The sequence below is a fragment of the Natator depressus genome, chromosome 1, assembly GCF_965152275.1.
Source record: "Natator depressus isolate rNatDep1 chromosome 1, rNatDep2.hap1, whole genome shotgun sequence".
Taxonomy (NCBI): domain Eukaryota; kingdom Metazoa; phylum Chordata; order Testudines; family Cheloniidae; genus Natator; species Natator depressus.
In genome coordinates this window covers 151,867,420-151,881,964 of record NC_134234.1, presented here as the reverse complement: position 1 = coordinate 151,881,964, position 14,545 = coordinate 151,867,420, and the positions used below count along the sequence as shown (strand labels likewise).

At 38.6% G+C, this 14,545-nt stretch overlaps 2 protein-coding genes across 11 annotated transcripts in view; one reads left to right on the top strand and one right to left on the bottom strand.

Annotated features, from left to right (window-relative positions):
• The window catches only part of CASK (calcium/calmodulin dependent serine protein kinase), a 411,477-nt gene that overhangs the window by 215,069 nt on the left and 181,863 nt on the right, over positions 1–14,545 (top strand). The window lies entirely within an intron of this gene.
• Positions 1,600–2,736, bottom strand: GPR82 (G protein-coupled receptor 82). Its single transcript, XM_074969151.1, has one exon. It carries the CDS (start codon positions 2,731–2,733, stop codon positions 1,705–1,707), a length of 1,029 nt encoding a protein of 342 aa, XP_074825252.1. The 5' UTR covers positions 2,734–2,736; the 3' UTR covers positions 1,600–1,704.

Here is a 14,545-nt window from a genome sequence, read left to right as displayed (position 1 = left end):
CGATTGATTGCTTATCAGTGATGGTGCCCCAGTCACCAATGCAGTTATGGGAGTGGTGGTGATGATTATAAAGGTCTCTGAAGAAATTCTTCTCTCTGGTAAATATGTAAATATGCTCACTATCTTGAGCAAACCTAACAATAGTCCCTTTTTGCAAAATAACCACGTTTAAGAACATGTCAAAGTCATGAAACAATTTTCATTCTGTGTGTCATTTTGGGCATTGTTGATTTAATTATTTTAAATTTGCATAACTTTTTCACTTAAATTGTGTGCTGGTGCCCCTTGAATGAAATCCTGACCCCGTGGAAGCCAATGGGAATTTTGCCATTGATTTCAGTTTAACCAGGATTTCAAACCTGGACTTTTTTTCTGCAGGTTAACTGAACTAACAGCAAATGTTGCATTTCTAGAGTGTCTATTACATGGATATTCTTTTTGAAAGAGATGATATTGTATTTGCAGTTAAAAGTGGCTACTCTTCATTTTACACAGTAACAATGAATATACATTCAGTTAATGCTGAACATACATGTTAGATGCTATGTTTTTGTATTTTACAGTGGGTTTGTGTTGCCTACAGTGAATTAGTATGGTGGAAGACGTGCAGGGGGAAAAAAACTTTTAATTTCAACAACAAATCTAAAGATCCTCTGTTTAACATTTCTTTAAAATTGCTACTTAATATCATTAGTTTTTCTCCATGATCCTCAAACTTCTGCAGTGAGAAACCTCATAGGCAAGCTGTGTTCCAGCTAGAAGTGTAATCTATGATTACCAGTTGATTATCCATTAATTGTATTGTTCAGTCACATTGTTAAATGCCTTTATTTTGTCCATCCTTAAATGATGAGCCTTGATGAAGAGTCAGTGTCATCCTAATTAAACCACACCATTTACCTAATTTAAGACTGGACAGAAGGAGACCTGTAGTGGCAGATTGATTAGCGGAGGATTATCTGTGCGATAGTATTTGAGTTCAGGTACACTGTGTGTGCACTTTACTGTTCTCTATTTTGCTTAAGCTTAGTTTTTGTATACATTAGGGTATGTCCGAATATTGTACATATATTTATGCAGTCTTGTTATATATTTATATAAATCATCTCTTTGGTTATGATCGTTCTTGTATAAATTAAATATTTTAGATTAATCTGTGTGGTAAGACCAGCTTTTGAAGTGAGACTGATAACATTCATTATTAATTATTTATGTAACAGTAGGTGGGTGTCTAGTTTGGGGGGTTTTTGTGTAATTTTTGTCCTTGTAATTTAACTAAGGGAGACCAGTGTCTGAAACCTTGGCATATTTATGTGACAATACAGTAGAACCAAGTTATTACCTTTTGATCTATTGTCTGCTGTCTTCACTTACCTTATCTTTGGTTTCTCCAAATTGGAATTAATCAATACGTATAGTTCAAACATAAAATGTAATCCCTTTTTCATTTTGTGTAAGCTAAATGATAGTGCAGAGTTCATTGTAAGAGGTATAAAGGTTCATCAAGCAACAGCAAAGTTACAAACATGAATAAACAGGTCTAATGTTCATAAGCAGTTTTTTTTTAATTCTATAAATTCATCTTTTATCTGTAAATTTCATTTTCATTGTGGATGGAAAGAATTCTTCTGTTGTAGGTAGCTGTCTGGCAAAAAGGTTTTTGTCCTAAAGTATGTCCAGTTAAGATTTTTACTTATTCCTTCTTCACATTTGTGTAGTCTCTTCAATATTAGCTGTATGCTTGTGATCAGATTTTCTAAAGCGATTGTACAGTCTCTTCTTAAATGTTTTATCTAATAAAAGATTTACAACAGGGTCTAAACTACTTTTGGCAGCTGCAAGACAAGTAAGAAAGTTTTTTGCTTCCACTAAATAATTCATCATCTGGCAGTCTTCACTAGGAAGCAGTGCATAAAAAACTGGCCTGAAAATATGATATGGAAGAAAGCAGACAGTGAATATAAGCAGGATGACAAAAATGTTTCTTTTGACTGTATTGTAAATTAGATGTTTCTTTCCAATGCAAGTATTTTTCTGTATTTTACTCAGGTGATTGACAAGGGAATAGTATAAGAATAATACTGTTATAAAAAATAAAAAAAACCATGCAGTAGCAATAAGAACTGTGGTCTTTGAAGTGCGTTCGCCATATTCCGCCTTCCAGTGGTAACATCTGTCAACTTGTTCATGATCAGGCTGTACATGAAAATCATACACTATAACTGGTACAGTTATGCTCAGTACAATGATCCATATACTGATGCACAAGTATTTAGCAAATTTTGGCTGCCGAAACTTTTCCAGTAGACATTTATAGAAGAAGTTTTCATTAACTGATGGAGAATATTGTGTGTGTTCATTATTTTTCATCAGTGTTGCATACTGACTTACAGCAGTCCAACATAAAATTGTAATGCTGACATACATACTAGATTGCATAACCAGAGTTCCAAAGTAGTTTACTGTTTTACATAGCACAGAATCATACTCCCACTGATAGCCATCTGCAAAGTAGGCAGCGAGAAAAGGCATCGTAATAGATACAAATAAATTTGCAATAACAAGATTTGTCAAGTAGATGTTCTGTGTTCGTTTTGTAGATATGTGCTTTGAAAATATCCACCCAGAGAGAATATTTCCAAAACCACCTGTAGTAAATAGGAAAGAATAGATGATTGGCAGAGCTACTGTAGAAGCCAATGATGGTTGAAGAAGACATGTTGAATTTTTCATTAATCCCAGTTTTTCTTGAAACAATGCTCCCTGAGCTGAAAAACAATTGCAGGAGTTATTTTTTTCTGTAATCTGTATTTAATGGCTGTCATATTTACTAATCTCATAATTTTGCTAACAATTTCTTTTCCTTCCCTCAGGCTCTTGAATATTTATACCCAGCAGTTAGCCTCCTGGAAGTTATCATCTTGACACAGCAAGATAGTGGAATTGCAGTTTCTTTTTGAGTTGACATTACATTTTTATACGGATCCAGGGATACTACAAAAGTAGTATAACATTAAATATCCAAGGTCTTAGATCATAAATCCTGAGTCCAATAACATAGCGCATAGAGACTCAGACTCAGAAAACCTGGATTTTCATCCAAATTCTGACAGTAATTCATGATTGTGGACTAGTACTTCAATCTCTCCATACCTCAATGTCCTGAATTATAACATGACAATAGTCTGTTTCTAGAGCATTTTAATATTGTCAAATGAAAGATGCTAAATACATGTAAAGTAGTATTTTGATTGCAGAAATGCAGAGTAGCACTCCCTTGCCTCCACGCAAATAAGTACTGGAGATGTACTATGGCACTAAAATGCTGGCCACATAGATTTAGTTTGCGGTGAAAGAAAAAACTTCCAGTATTCTTCACCCCTGTGTTCTGAGCCCTGGTCGTGGCAGCTATAGCTATCACATTCGATCTGGTCTGATTATAAAATATTTTCAAACTTGATCAGATTTTTCAGCAATCATTCCACAAGTTTAAATTTTGGCCAGTTTAATTTAGTTTTTATCTTGTGTTTACCGGCTGTAAATAAGGAATCTAATGCTTATGAGCAGTGTTAAAGTACTCAACAGTGACAGCATGGCTTTCTGCCATTTAAACTGGTGTGTTTCAGCTTGCTAGTGTGGAGGGAAGCGGAAAGAGTTGGAGATAGCTATATTCTCCTTCATGCATATCTATCTTGTTAATGAACTAGATCCCTAATGAGATTTTATTTAATTTATAAATTCATGGAAAAACTTTATACACATTCCAAAGTTATAAAATAAAATATTTGTATTTTAAAACTGTTATAAAAAAGAGTTATTAGCCACAGTGTGGAGAAGATTTTGTATAAACATGCAAAGCTACAAAAGGAAGATACAGAAAGCTAGATATATGATGTCAGAAAAACAAAAAGTTTCAAAAGGCTTGTTTAAAAATGATGCTGTGCAAAACCCCTTACAGCCCTGGTAACTCTCAAATGAAACTAACTTTTATGTAACTGTTCCCATTTAGCATCTTGTTAATAATATCTGGATTTTTAAAGAAACTGAGCTAAATTCTGCTGTTAAAGTAAAGTAAATCCAGAATAACTATTGAAATCATTAACCCACAGTCTAATTCTGATTTTTTTTGTATGTACAGATGAAAAAAATAAGGAATTAACAATTAAACTTACCTATGAAAACTGTAAGCACCTTCTACCTCAAAGACTAGATGTTTCTGTTTGAAGCATTTCCTTTTCAGTCCAACCCACTGTCTGAAAACTGCTGTCTGCTTATTTACTTACTTTTGTGGAGGGAAGGGGGTGTTTCTTAAAATCAGAAAAAAGGATCTGTGTGTATTTCTTACTCATCAGTTCTCAGAATTTATTGTACAGGTCTGCTATAGTTGAGGTTAAGACCAGCTTTCTGTTTAAAGCTTGACACTTCTAAGTGCTTTAAAATACCCATAGTTACTCGGATTGCCTTGAAATTAGGTGAGCCTCTGGGGGAAAGGAGTAGAGTTAGTAATGTGTATCTGGGATCATTTGACCAAAGGATTCCTGAGATAGTCCTTCCCTCTCACCGTCCAGTAGGGAGCTGAGAACAGGCATGTTGGGAGCATGCACCAAGAACAAGACTGGGGTGAGCAGTTCAGAAACGGTCATGCTTGATTTATATTGCAACTTTTCTTAAGGCTGACCTATTCTATCCATATATTTTTTCCCCCAGACTTGAGGATCAAACTAGGGTTTTGATCCTGACACAAAGATCTCCCTCACTTGAGGGTTATGCTCAGAGAGTGCATGCATTAACTGCTCCTTTGGGTGGTTCAGTACATTTGCCAAAGCGTTTAGCTGTCATTTTAGGCTCATGCCTAATAATCACAGGGTAAACTGATAACTCTGAATGTGCATGGACAGGGGAGCCAAGAGGATTTGTAGCCTCAGAAAGTTCACTGAAGCTGGATAATGCAAGGGGATAAGCAATAAGCTTTTGATCCTGACCCGTCCCGTGTCCCCCCACACACACACACACCATAGCTAGTGTCAAGTCCTACCTAGGACAGAAATCTGGAAAATGCTTGAAAGTATGTTACTAAAATCTGCCTCTGCAAAGCATGGGGGTTAATTTTGGGGGGATGTAATCAATGTTTTGAAGGAGGGAGATTAGACATTCAAATGCTTGCTGGGAAGGGGAACATGGGGGAGAGGTTTGGAGGTTGCAGCAAGGGGAGGGGATAAATGAGGATGGGTGGGAGGGGAGAAGGGCTGGTTTAAGGGGGTGGGGACTAGGTGGAATGGGAGGGCAGGGATACTTGAAAGGAGGAGATGAGGTGAGTGGAAGGGGGGCCGGGGGGCCTGTCAACCCAACATTCTCGTATGTATATGCAAGTATCTAGGGAGCTACCTCTCTTGGGGGGGTTCTGAACCCCTCTCCCTACCTTCATGTGTGTTGGGATCGGGGGGAGGGGCTCTGCCCATCAACGGTAGTCTGACCACAATAAGGTGAACCAGGTTTGAGGTGGGGGGCTTGCTCTTCTGGGGAGGTCTAAGCCCTTCTCCCTATCCCTCATGTGAGCTAGGATCTGGGGAAGCCCTGCCCCTCTGAGTGGGGGGAGCTGAGAACAGGTGTTCTGGGAGCATGTACCAAAAAGCATACTGCTGAGACTGGGGTAAGCAGATGAAAATGGGCATGCCTGCCACATACCACAGGCTCTCTAGCACTGAGGAGGGGGATCAGAACACCTACTGACATGAATGGAGCAGTTCACTTGTCTCAGAGCCATTGTTTCAGGCTGTGTCCATCTCCATGAGTTGTGTTCTTTCATCTGAGGCCATCTCGTTGAGTTGAATGAGCCACTTAATACCTATCTGAGCCTCTTTTGCTACTAATGGATGTGTAGAGCCCCTTCCCTCTATCGTTCCAAAAATGTCCCCATTTCAGCATTATCCTGTGCTGGGGATTTAGATATAGGAAAGCAGTTGCTGATTAATTTCATACAATAGTATAACAGAGCCCTTTCTACTTAAAGGATGACTCTTCTAAGTCCTCTAAAATCCAGATGCTTACATGGATGCAAACCTGATCCGAATTTGGGGTCATTTGAGCAAGGGGTTCCTGAGATACAACTCTCTGGGGGTAAAAAACAGATTTCATAAAGTTCAGATTCTAGCAATTTTGAAGTTTGAAACCCACCTTGAACAGAAATCTGAAAATGAACTGTAAATATTTGCAGGAAATCTGCCTTGGTTAAGAGTTTTTTGTTCTTTTCTTTGGAGAAATGTAATCTGGGTATAGCAGATAATTCAGAAGGTACTCAAGCTAATTTTGAAAAACAAATTACACATATGAATGGGTGCTCGGAGGCAATGGGTGACTAGGGCTACAAGAGTAGATGGGAATAGATTTGAGAATTTGGATATGCATTAAGGGATGGATGTCTGAGGAGGAAGATAAGTGGCAATGGGTAGTGGGGGAAGGAAGAGAGATGGGGGCTCAAGTGAGAGGGTAGAAATTAGAGGGAGCGGAGGGGAAAGAATAGGATGGACTGGACAATGGGAGAGGTGGCAGAGGAAGTTGGGAATTTAGGGATGGGGGGGTCTATGAATCCCAAATTCTCCCCTTACATAGGTGTGGTGGGCTCTTGGGGAACGCTACCACTATGTAGGGATCTGAGCCCTCCTCCCTGCCCCCTGTGGCTATGTCTACAGAGTAATTCAACACCCATTGCTCGTCCAGGTCTGCTGACTCAGGTTCATGGGGCTTGGGCTATGGGGTTCTAAAATTGGGGTGTAGACATTCAGGCTTGGGCTGCAGACCAGACTCTGGAGCACTCTCTTTTCACAGAGTCCAGAGCTCTGGCTGCAGTCCAAGCCCAAACATCTACACTGCAGTTTTACAGCCCCACAGCCTGAGCCTTACGAGCCCGAGTCAGATGACCTGGGCCAGCAGCAGGTGTTGAATTGCTGTGTAGATATATCCTGTGTGTCCTGGGATCTGGGGGGATCCTTCCACTCTGAGTGCCAAAAGCGAAATCCCTGCCAGCTGCCTGGAAACTTTTTAAAGACACCATAATAGAGGCTCAACTTAAATGTACACCCAAAATTAAAAAACATTGTAAGAGAACCAAAAAGTGCCACCGTGGCTAAGCAACAAAGCAAAAGAAGCAATGAGAGGTATAAGGTCATCCTTTATAAAATGCAAGTTAAATCCTAGTGAGGAGAATAGAAAGGAGTATAAATTCTGGCAAGTGAAGTGTAAAAATATAAGTAGGAAGGCCAAAAGCGAATGTGAAGAACAAGCTAGCCAAAGACTCAAAAAGTAATAGCAAAAAAAATTGTAAGTATATCAGAAGCAGGAAGCCTTGCTAAACAACCAGTGGGGCCACTGGATGATCGAGGTGCTAAAGAAGCACACAAGGACGATAAGGCCATTGTGGAGAAACTAAATTAATTCTTTGCATCCGTCTTCATGGCTGAGGATGTGAGGGAGATTGCCAAACCTGAATCATTTTAGGTGACAAATCTGAGGAACCGTTTCAGATTGAGGTAATTAAAGGAGGTTTTGGAACAAACTGATAAATTAAACAGTCACCAGGACCAGATGGTATTAACCCAAGAGTTCTGAAGGAACTCAAATGTGAAACTACTAACTGTAGTTTGTAACCTATCATTTAAATCAGCTTCTCTACCAAATGACTGGAGGATAGCTAATGTGACGCCAATTTTTAAAAAGGCTCCAGAGGTGAACCCAGCAATTTGAGGCCAGCAAGCCTGACTTAGTACCAGGGAAACTGGTTGAAACTATAGTAAAGAACAGAATTGTCAGACACATAGATGAACATAATTTGTTGGGAAAGAGTCAGCATGGTTTTTGTAAAGGGAAATCATGCCTCACCAATCTACTAGAATTCTTTGAGGGGGGTCAGCAAGCATATGGACAAGAGGGGTCCAGTGGATGTAGTGTACTTAGATTTTCAGGAAACCTTTGACAAGGTCCCTCATCAAAAGCTCTTAAGCAAAGTAAGATGTCATGGGATAAGAAGAAAGGTCCTTTCGTGGATTGGTAACTGGTTAATAAATAGGAAATAAAGGGTAGGAATAAATGGTCAGTTTTCAGAATGGAGAGAGGTAAATAGTGGTGTCCCCCAGGGGTCTGTACTGGGACCAGTCCTATTCAACATATTCATAAATAATCTGGAAAAGAGGTAAACCGTGAGGTGGCAAATTTTTCAGATGATACAAAACTGCTCATAGTTAAGTCCAAGACAGACTACAGGTGAGTTGCATCATACGCGCATTTAACTTACACGAATTCAACTATTCACGCTCGGCAAAAAAAAAGAAAAATAACAAGATACCTGTAAATAGTGCAAGTGATTCCGCCCACCATTCCACTCAATAAGCGTATGCCCCGAAGTGAGCGTGAGATGAGAGACGTGAATCTGCTGTTCCCTCAGTCAGTCTCAGTTCCCGCATGCCTCTCATAGTGGGAGCATCTCGCCGCACTGAGTGTGATTCTGGTGTTTAAAGATTTGTATTTTTTTGTACAACATGGCCCTTAAATGCAAGCCAACTACTTCATCTGGTGCTCAGCCGAAGAAACAGTGATTTCTTTGCAGTGAAGGGTTTCTTCAGGTATGTTAGCAACAAGAAGAAAGTCAAGGAAAGTGTGGGCAGCAGCAGTCAAAAAAGCTAGCAATGTTGGGAATCATTAGGAAAGAGATATATAATAAGACAGAAAATATCATATTGCTTCTCTATAAATCCATGGTACGCCCACATTTTGAATACTGCATGCAGATGTGGTTGCCCCATCTCAGAAAAGATATATAAGAATTGGAAAAGGTTCAGAAAAGAGCAACAAAAATTATTAGGGGTATGGAACAGCTTCCGTATGAGGAGAGATTAATAAAATTGGGACTTCTCAGTTTGAAAAAGAGACGACTAAAGGGGGAATATGATAGAGGTCTATAATATCATAACTGGTGTGGAAAAAGTAAAGAAGGAAGTGTTATTTACTCCTTCTCATACCCAATAGGTTAGGCCCATGCAATGTGTTGGAAATTGAGTGGCATCTGGTGGCCTTATAGTCATTCCTCCCACTGATCAAAGCACAAGTTCTTACAGACAGGGCCATGACTGTTTTCTGCATCAGCTAGTTGGGACTTGCTCTGTCTCAACTTCTTTGCAAAGAGATAATAGCTCTACTGAACGGGTATCTGCTGTACCACTTCTTCTAAATAATCCTCTGCCGAAGAATTTAAACAGTCTTATCACCTATCAAAAACCACAGCAGCAGCCCAAATAGTTCCTTAAAACAGGGGTAGTCAATTATTTTTTGTCAAGGTTCAAATTTCTTGGGTGAGGTCCCGACTCCAGAGAAACGTTTTTCACACTGCAAGTGCTCCTGTTCAACAAACTCATACAATGCTGTGCATTAATAATATACCCCTTTGCTTATATTTCTAGTGCATTAAATGAAAAATAAAATCAAACCACTGTATAACCTAAAAATAACTTCCAAGAAAGGTGTAATAAATTACATCTGAGATTTTGAGAAAGTACATAGACAAAATGTCAAGTAGATGCAAATATTAGCATTAAAACACTTTCAGACACTTTCAATTTACAAAGAGTATTGGCTTTGGTTTTGTCAAATAAAATTATTGTAGGCATATGTGTATATAAATATGAATAATTACTGTGAAATACTTGTTAAAACTAGATCACTACTGAAAATGTAATTTTGTATGGCAATACAAATTATAAATCAAATATAGATGAATAATATAGAATCATAATAGTCACCATCAGTGGGAAAAGAGACAGGTCCTCTGCCGGAGAAGGGCCTTGACGTTTGGAGTGAGTTAAGGCAAGATTGAAGCAATTGTACAGATCATCAGGCAAAACGGCGCAATTATGCAATTTTATGTTGTTCGTTGTTGAGAATGCTGACTCTCGCACATATGTCGAGCCAAACATAGTCAAGATGTTAAATGCCACCTTCCTCAAGTGTGGTTACTTGGAGTCCAGCATAAGAGTTGTCCAGAAAGTTTGTCAGGTGTAGTTTGTGTGATGCACCTTAAGCACTTCATTCACTTGTAAATCAGTACGTTCCTGTTGTAGTTTTGCTTTTTCAGCATCGGGAAAGGATACTTTTGCTGGATTGCACCAAATGCCATTTGTTTGGGCCACGAATGGGTTCTTAACAAATAGGATGATGTCTTTAACGCTTCTAATTCTTGGAATCTCTCCTGGAAGTTTTGAAAAAGCCTGTCCAGAGAGTACACCATCTGATTCACATCTGCAGTGTCCCAGCAACTTAGCAGTATCAGGAAATGCAGCATCTCCCCAGTTTCCAAATCACTTTTGAAGAGACTCCGTTTTTTTGAAATGCAGTGACATGTGGTAGAGATCCACTATGTTTTTATTTGACCCCTGTAGCTTTAAGTTGAAATAATTTAAGTCGCCTGTAAAATCAACAAGGAAGTCCAGGATGTTCATGCTTGTGGCATCCCTCAAAAATCTGCGTAGCTCTGCTGCCTTTTTCCCTGGACTTTTATGTAGCTATTCTTCCACATGAACTCCAGTTTGCCACAGCCTTCTTAGTACTTGCCCTCTGTTCAGCCAACGGACGTCATTATGAACCAACAGGTCATTGTAATCGGCAGATACTTCAGAAAGAAAGCTTTTGAGCTGTGTTGCAGTACTGACTTGGACTGAAGGAAGTTGACAAGTTTTATCACCATTGACATTACATTAGCTTAGTCATGCTAAGCTTTGCACAGAGTGCGGTTTGGTGGATTACAGTGATAGAAAATCAAATTGGGATGCAGTACCAATCATGGTAGGTGTGCTATCTGTTGTAATTGACCCAATCTGAGTCATGTCTAAACCTTCATTAGAAAAAAGTTTGAACAGAATTAAACAAATTCTCACCTGTCATGGGATTGTTATGTGGTGTAAGGGACAACAAATCCTCCATAAATTTCTCTGTCAAAAAAAGTCTGAAGGTGTCAACATCTTTCTTCTCCGCAAAAAGGGTTTCAGCTGTAGTAGTCATACGCTGCTTAATAATGTCCACATCTATAAAAGGTTTCCTGTTTTGCCGTTTCCCGCACACACCTCAGTGAAGCTTCAGTTGCATTTTCCTGAGTGCAAGTAGCTTTTGAAATATTTGTGCTCTGAAAATATTCATCTTTTAATTAAGTGATCTTGTCTGATCTTAAATGGGAGCCCGGATAATTGCTTAAAATCCATATGCTTTGTTTCATAGTGCCATTTGATGTTCCCACATTTAACAACCACCACAGTCTCTGTACAACTTACACATATTGGTGAAGCCTTTGGATGTTGTGGCAAAATAAAACAGTAAGCGTCAGTCCACTCTTCTTTAAATGAACAGTTTTCGGTGTCAACTTCCCTTTTGATTTGTTTTGTTTTGTTTTTTATCTCTGCCACATTTAAATACAGTACCATTAAACGTCAAACGCACCAGAGGTAGGACTACAGCTTTCAACAGTGTAAATGAGCCTATGAACATACTCTTGGTTTTTTATTGGCAGAAAGTGATGATAGCGCAAATAAGGAATTAAGGAATCAAGCATTAATTCACAGTATTGGAAATCGCATTGTGAGAGAATGAGAGGGAGCAGTGGAGTTGAGTATTCTTTAAAACTTTAAGAATCAAAAACCAAGAATCAGCATTTCCTGATACGACCTTCTAATGTGTAGTACCAGTACCACTGTGTAGTGCTACTTGCACAGATACTCCAAACTTTGCCGGTACGAAGTTGTTCAATGATGCGTTAATTGTAATTTTGATCATAATGTTTTTCTTCTCTGCAGCTGGGTAGCCATTAAAAACATTGTGTTCATTGGGAGAAAATATTCTGCCCTTGCACCCATTTGATTTTGTGATTTATGTTTTCTAACTGTGCTCAGTAGTGGCACTATAGGTTTGTCAGCATAGCAAGACATCTTTTTAGATGGTTTATCTGCTATAATAAAATGAATTCTGTGCTGAAATTTAGCATATGGATTTCTTTCTATAAAGGCATTTTTGTAAGGAGAAAAATCTTTTTTGTCTATTTGTTTCAAATATTTATTCCTTAATACCGATTGAGGCCTTCAAATATTTTTTTAGTTGCTGTTGACATTTAAAAATTAACTGAATTGATATTCTGTGTTATATTCGTTAATACTATAGACAGGTATGTATATAATTAGAAAAGCTCCTTACTATGTGTTGTGATCTTATCTACCAAGTGCAAAATATGCATCTACATTTTTTTAAAATATGCATTTATATAGGTTGCAGAGGAGTTGGTCTGATTTATTCACGTTGTCTCATAACATTCCAACAGATGTTTCTGTAAGTATTATGTTAAAATGTTGACTGCTTTATTATTAGTACCACCACCACCAAAATCAAGGTACAGTAACATTTGGGAAATGAATAATGGTGATGAAAAATGAAAAGTAGACAAGAAACACAAGTATTTGTATTTATGGCTTCCATTTTCAAAAAAGGAAAATGTGAAAAGAAACCAAAACATTTACAGAATTGCTTTGAATATGGAAATTGAAATCAGAGCACAGTCACATTGATTTTTCTGAAACACTAATGGCAGCAGGAATGGCAAAGAAGGAAGATTCATAGGTTGCTTCCAGATGGAGAGCAGTCAGGTGGGACTCTGGAATACAAGTTGTTATATGTTTGACACAATCGCAAATTATATTACATGTAATACTGATGTTACTTAACTGAGTTCTTTTATTGTAGATAAGTGTATTACTAGAATTAAAAAAAAAAAAAATTAAAAATACTCCCAACAGTAAATATCTTCACCGAAATCCACAAAAACAGGGAAATTCAGAGTGGAAAGATAGCCTTTGGCTTGATAGTCTATTCTTACCTATTATGCAATATTATGTATAGCAGTGGTTCTCAAACTTTAGCAACCCCCATTTTGTTTTAAAATTTTTCGTAGCCCCCCCCCCCCCCAAACCAGCTGCTTATTTTTCTGGGGGTGCTCAAACCCCACTTAGTCCCAGGCCCCGCCCCCACTCCACCTCTTCCCCCAAGGCCCCACCCCACCTCTTCCCCCCTCCTCCATCCCTGCCCCTCCTCTTCTCCACCTCTTTCCACTCCCTCCCCTGAGCGCACTCCATCCCTGCTCCTTCTCCTCCCTCCCAGCGCCTCCTGCACGCCACTGAACAGCTGTTCCGCAGCATGCAGGAAGCACAGGGAGGGAGGGGGAGGAGTTGATCAGCAGGGTCAGGGCCTCTGGACATGACTCACAAACTCCCTGGAGTACCCTTGTGGACCCCCAATGGTCCACGGACCCCAGTTTGAGAACCACTGATGTATAGCATATGCAAAATTGGAAAAGAATTTTAACACGTTTTAAATTGGTTATAGTTTAGGATGTTTTGTAAATATAGGGCCACTAATAATATTGTCTCACAAATATGGATTAACTACTGTGGAGCTACAACTCTGATTATGCTTCCAAAAGAACAGTTGCATAGCATGTGTATGAGTTAGTGTAGTATCTTGTGACTATTGATACTTTAGTTTAAAAAAAAAAAAAGTTCTGTAGTAAAATTGCGGGTTTGTTTTATTATGTATATGAATCAGAACTGGGCAGGAAATTCCAAAAAAATATTCCTTGAATGTGCGTGCGTGTGTGTGTGTGACGCTCTCTTCCCCTCCACTCCCTGCCCCCAAGAAAATCTTCCTGATGAAAGTTTTTTGTCAAAATGACAGACATTTCCTGACCAAAAAAAATTTACATCAAAAAATTCCTGACTAGGTCTAGTATGTAATGCTGTTAGAAGTGGCATTTCAGCAAAGTACTTAGATACCTCTTTAAGTCCTGTTGAAGTCAAGTGCTTTGTCGACTGAGGATAGAGTGAGGTCTGTGACTAAATATTTTGCTCATTTGGAACCAGAAATGTGTAGGCGTTGCTGTATTGTTGCCCATTAATAATTTTGCAATTTCCAGTGGCTTTGGCTAAGTTTTATCATTCAAAAGTGAAAGTTAATATATTAATTGATTAATATAACTGAATGCACAAGTGATGGGCACATCCCATAAAAGTGTGTTGCATTTTTACTGTCCATAGGAGTGCATGGGCAGGGATATATATTGTAGCCATATCTTCATAACCTGCTATGTAGTTATAACAAACAGGAAAATAAAACAGGTTGTTCACTGTCCAGTGCTGTCCAGGTATACACAGTACAGGTAAAATATACACAGTACAGGTAAAATAACTTTCCTCAAACATTTGAAAAATCTGCCCCAAAGATGCTTTTGTGTCTCTCTTACCTTTAAAAATTGTTTTTGGTCTTGTTTAGGGTTCAGGTCATTAACACTAGATAGTTTCCAAATTATTCTAGTGAAATTCTTCATGCTGCCTCCAGAGGTCTCATTTTATCATACATGCAAAACAGGAGTGGGTGGGGGGAGGAAAAGCTTATATTGATAATGAAAAAGTTGACTTTAGAATTCAGTTTTTACATTTAAACTATATTTGGAAGTGGTAGTCACAGAAGA

Excerpts from the sequence above, each read along its gene's own strand:
- GPR82 (XM_074969151.1), bottom strand. The coding sequence starts at position 2,733 with ATGAAAAATTCAACATGTCTTCTTCAACCATCATTGGCTTCTACAGTA.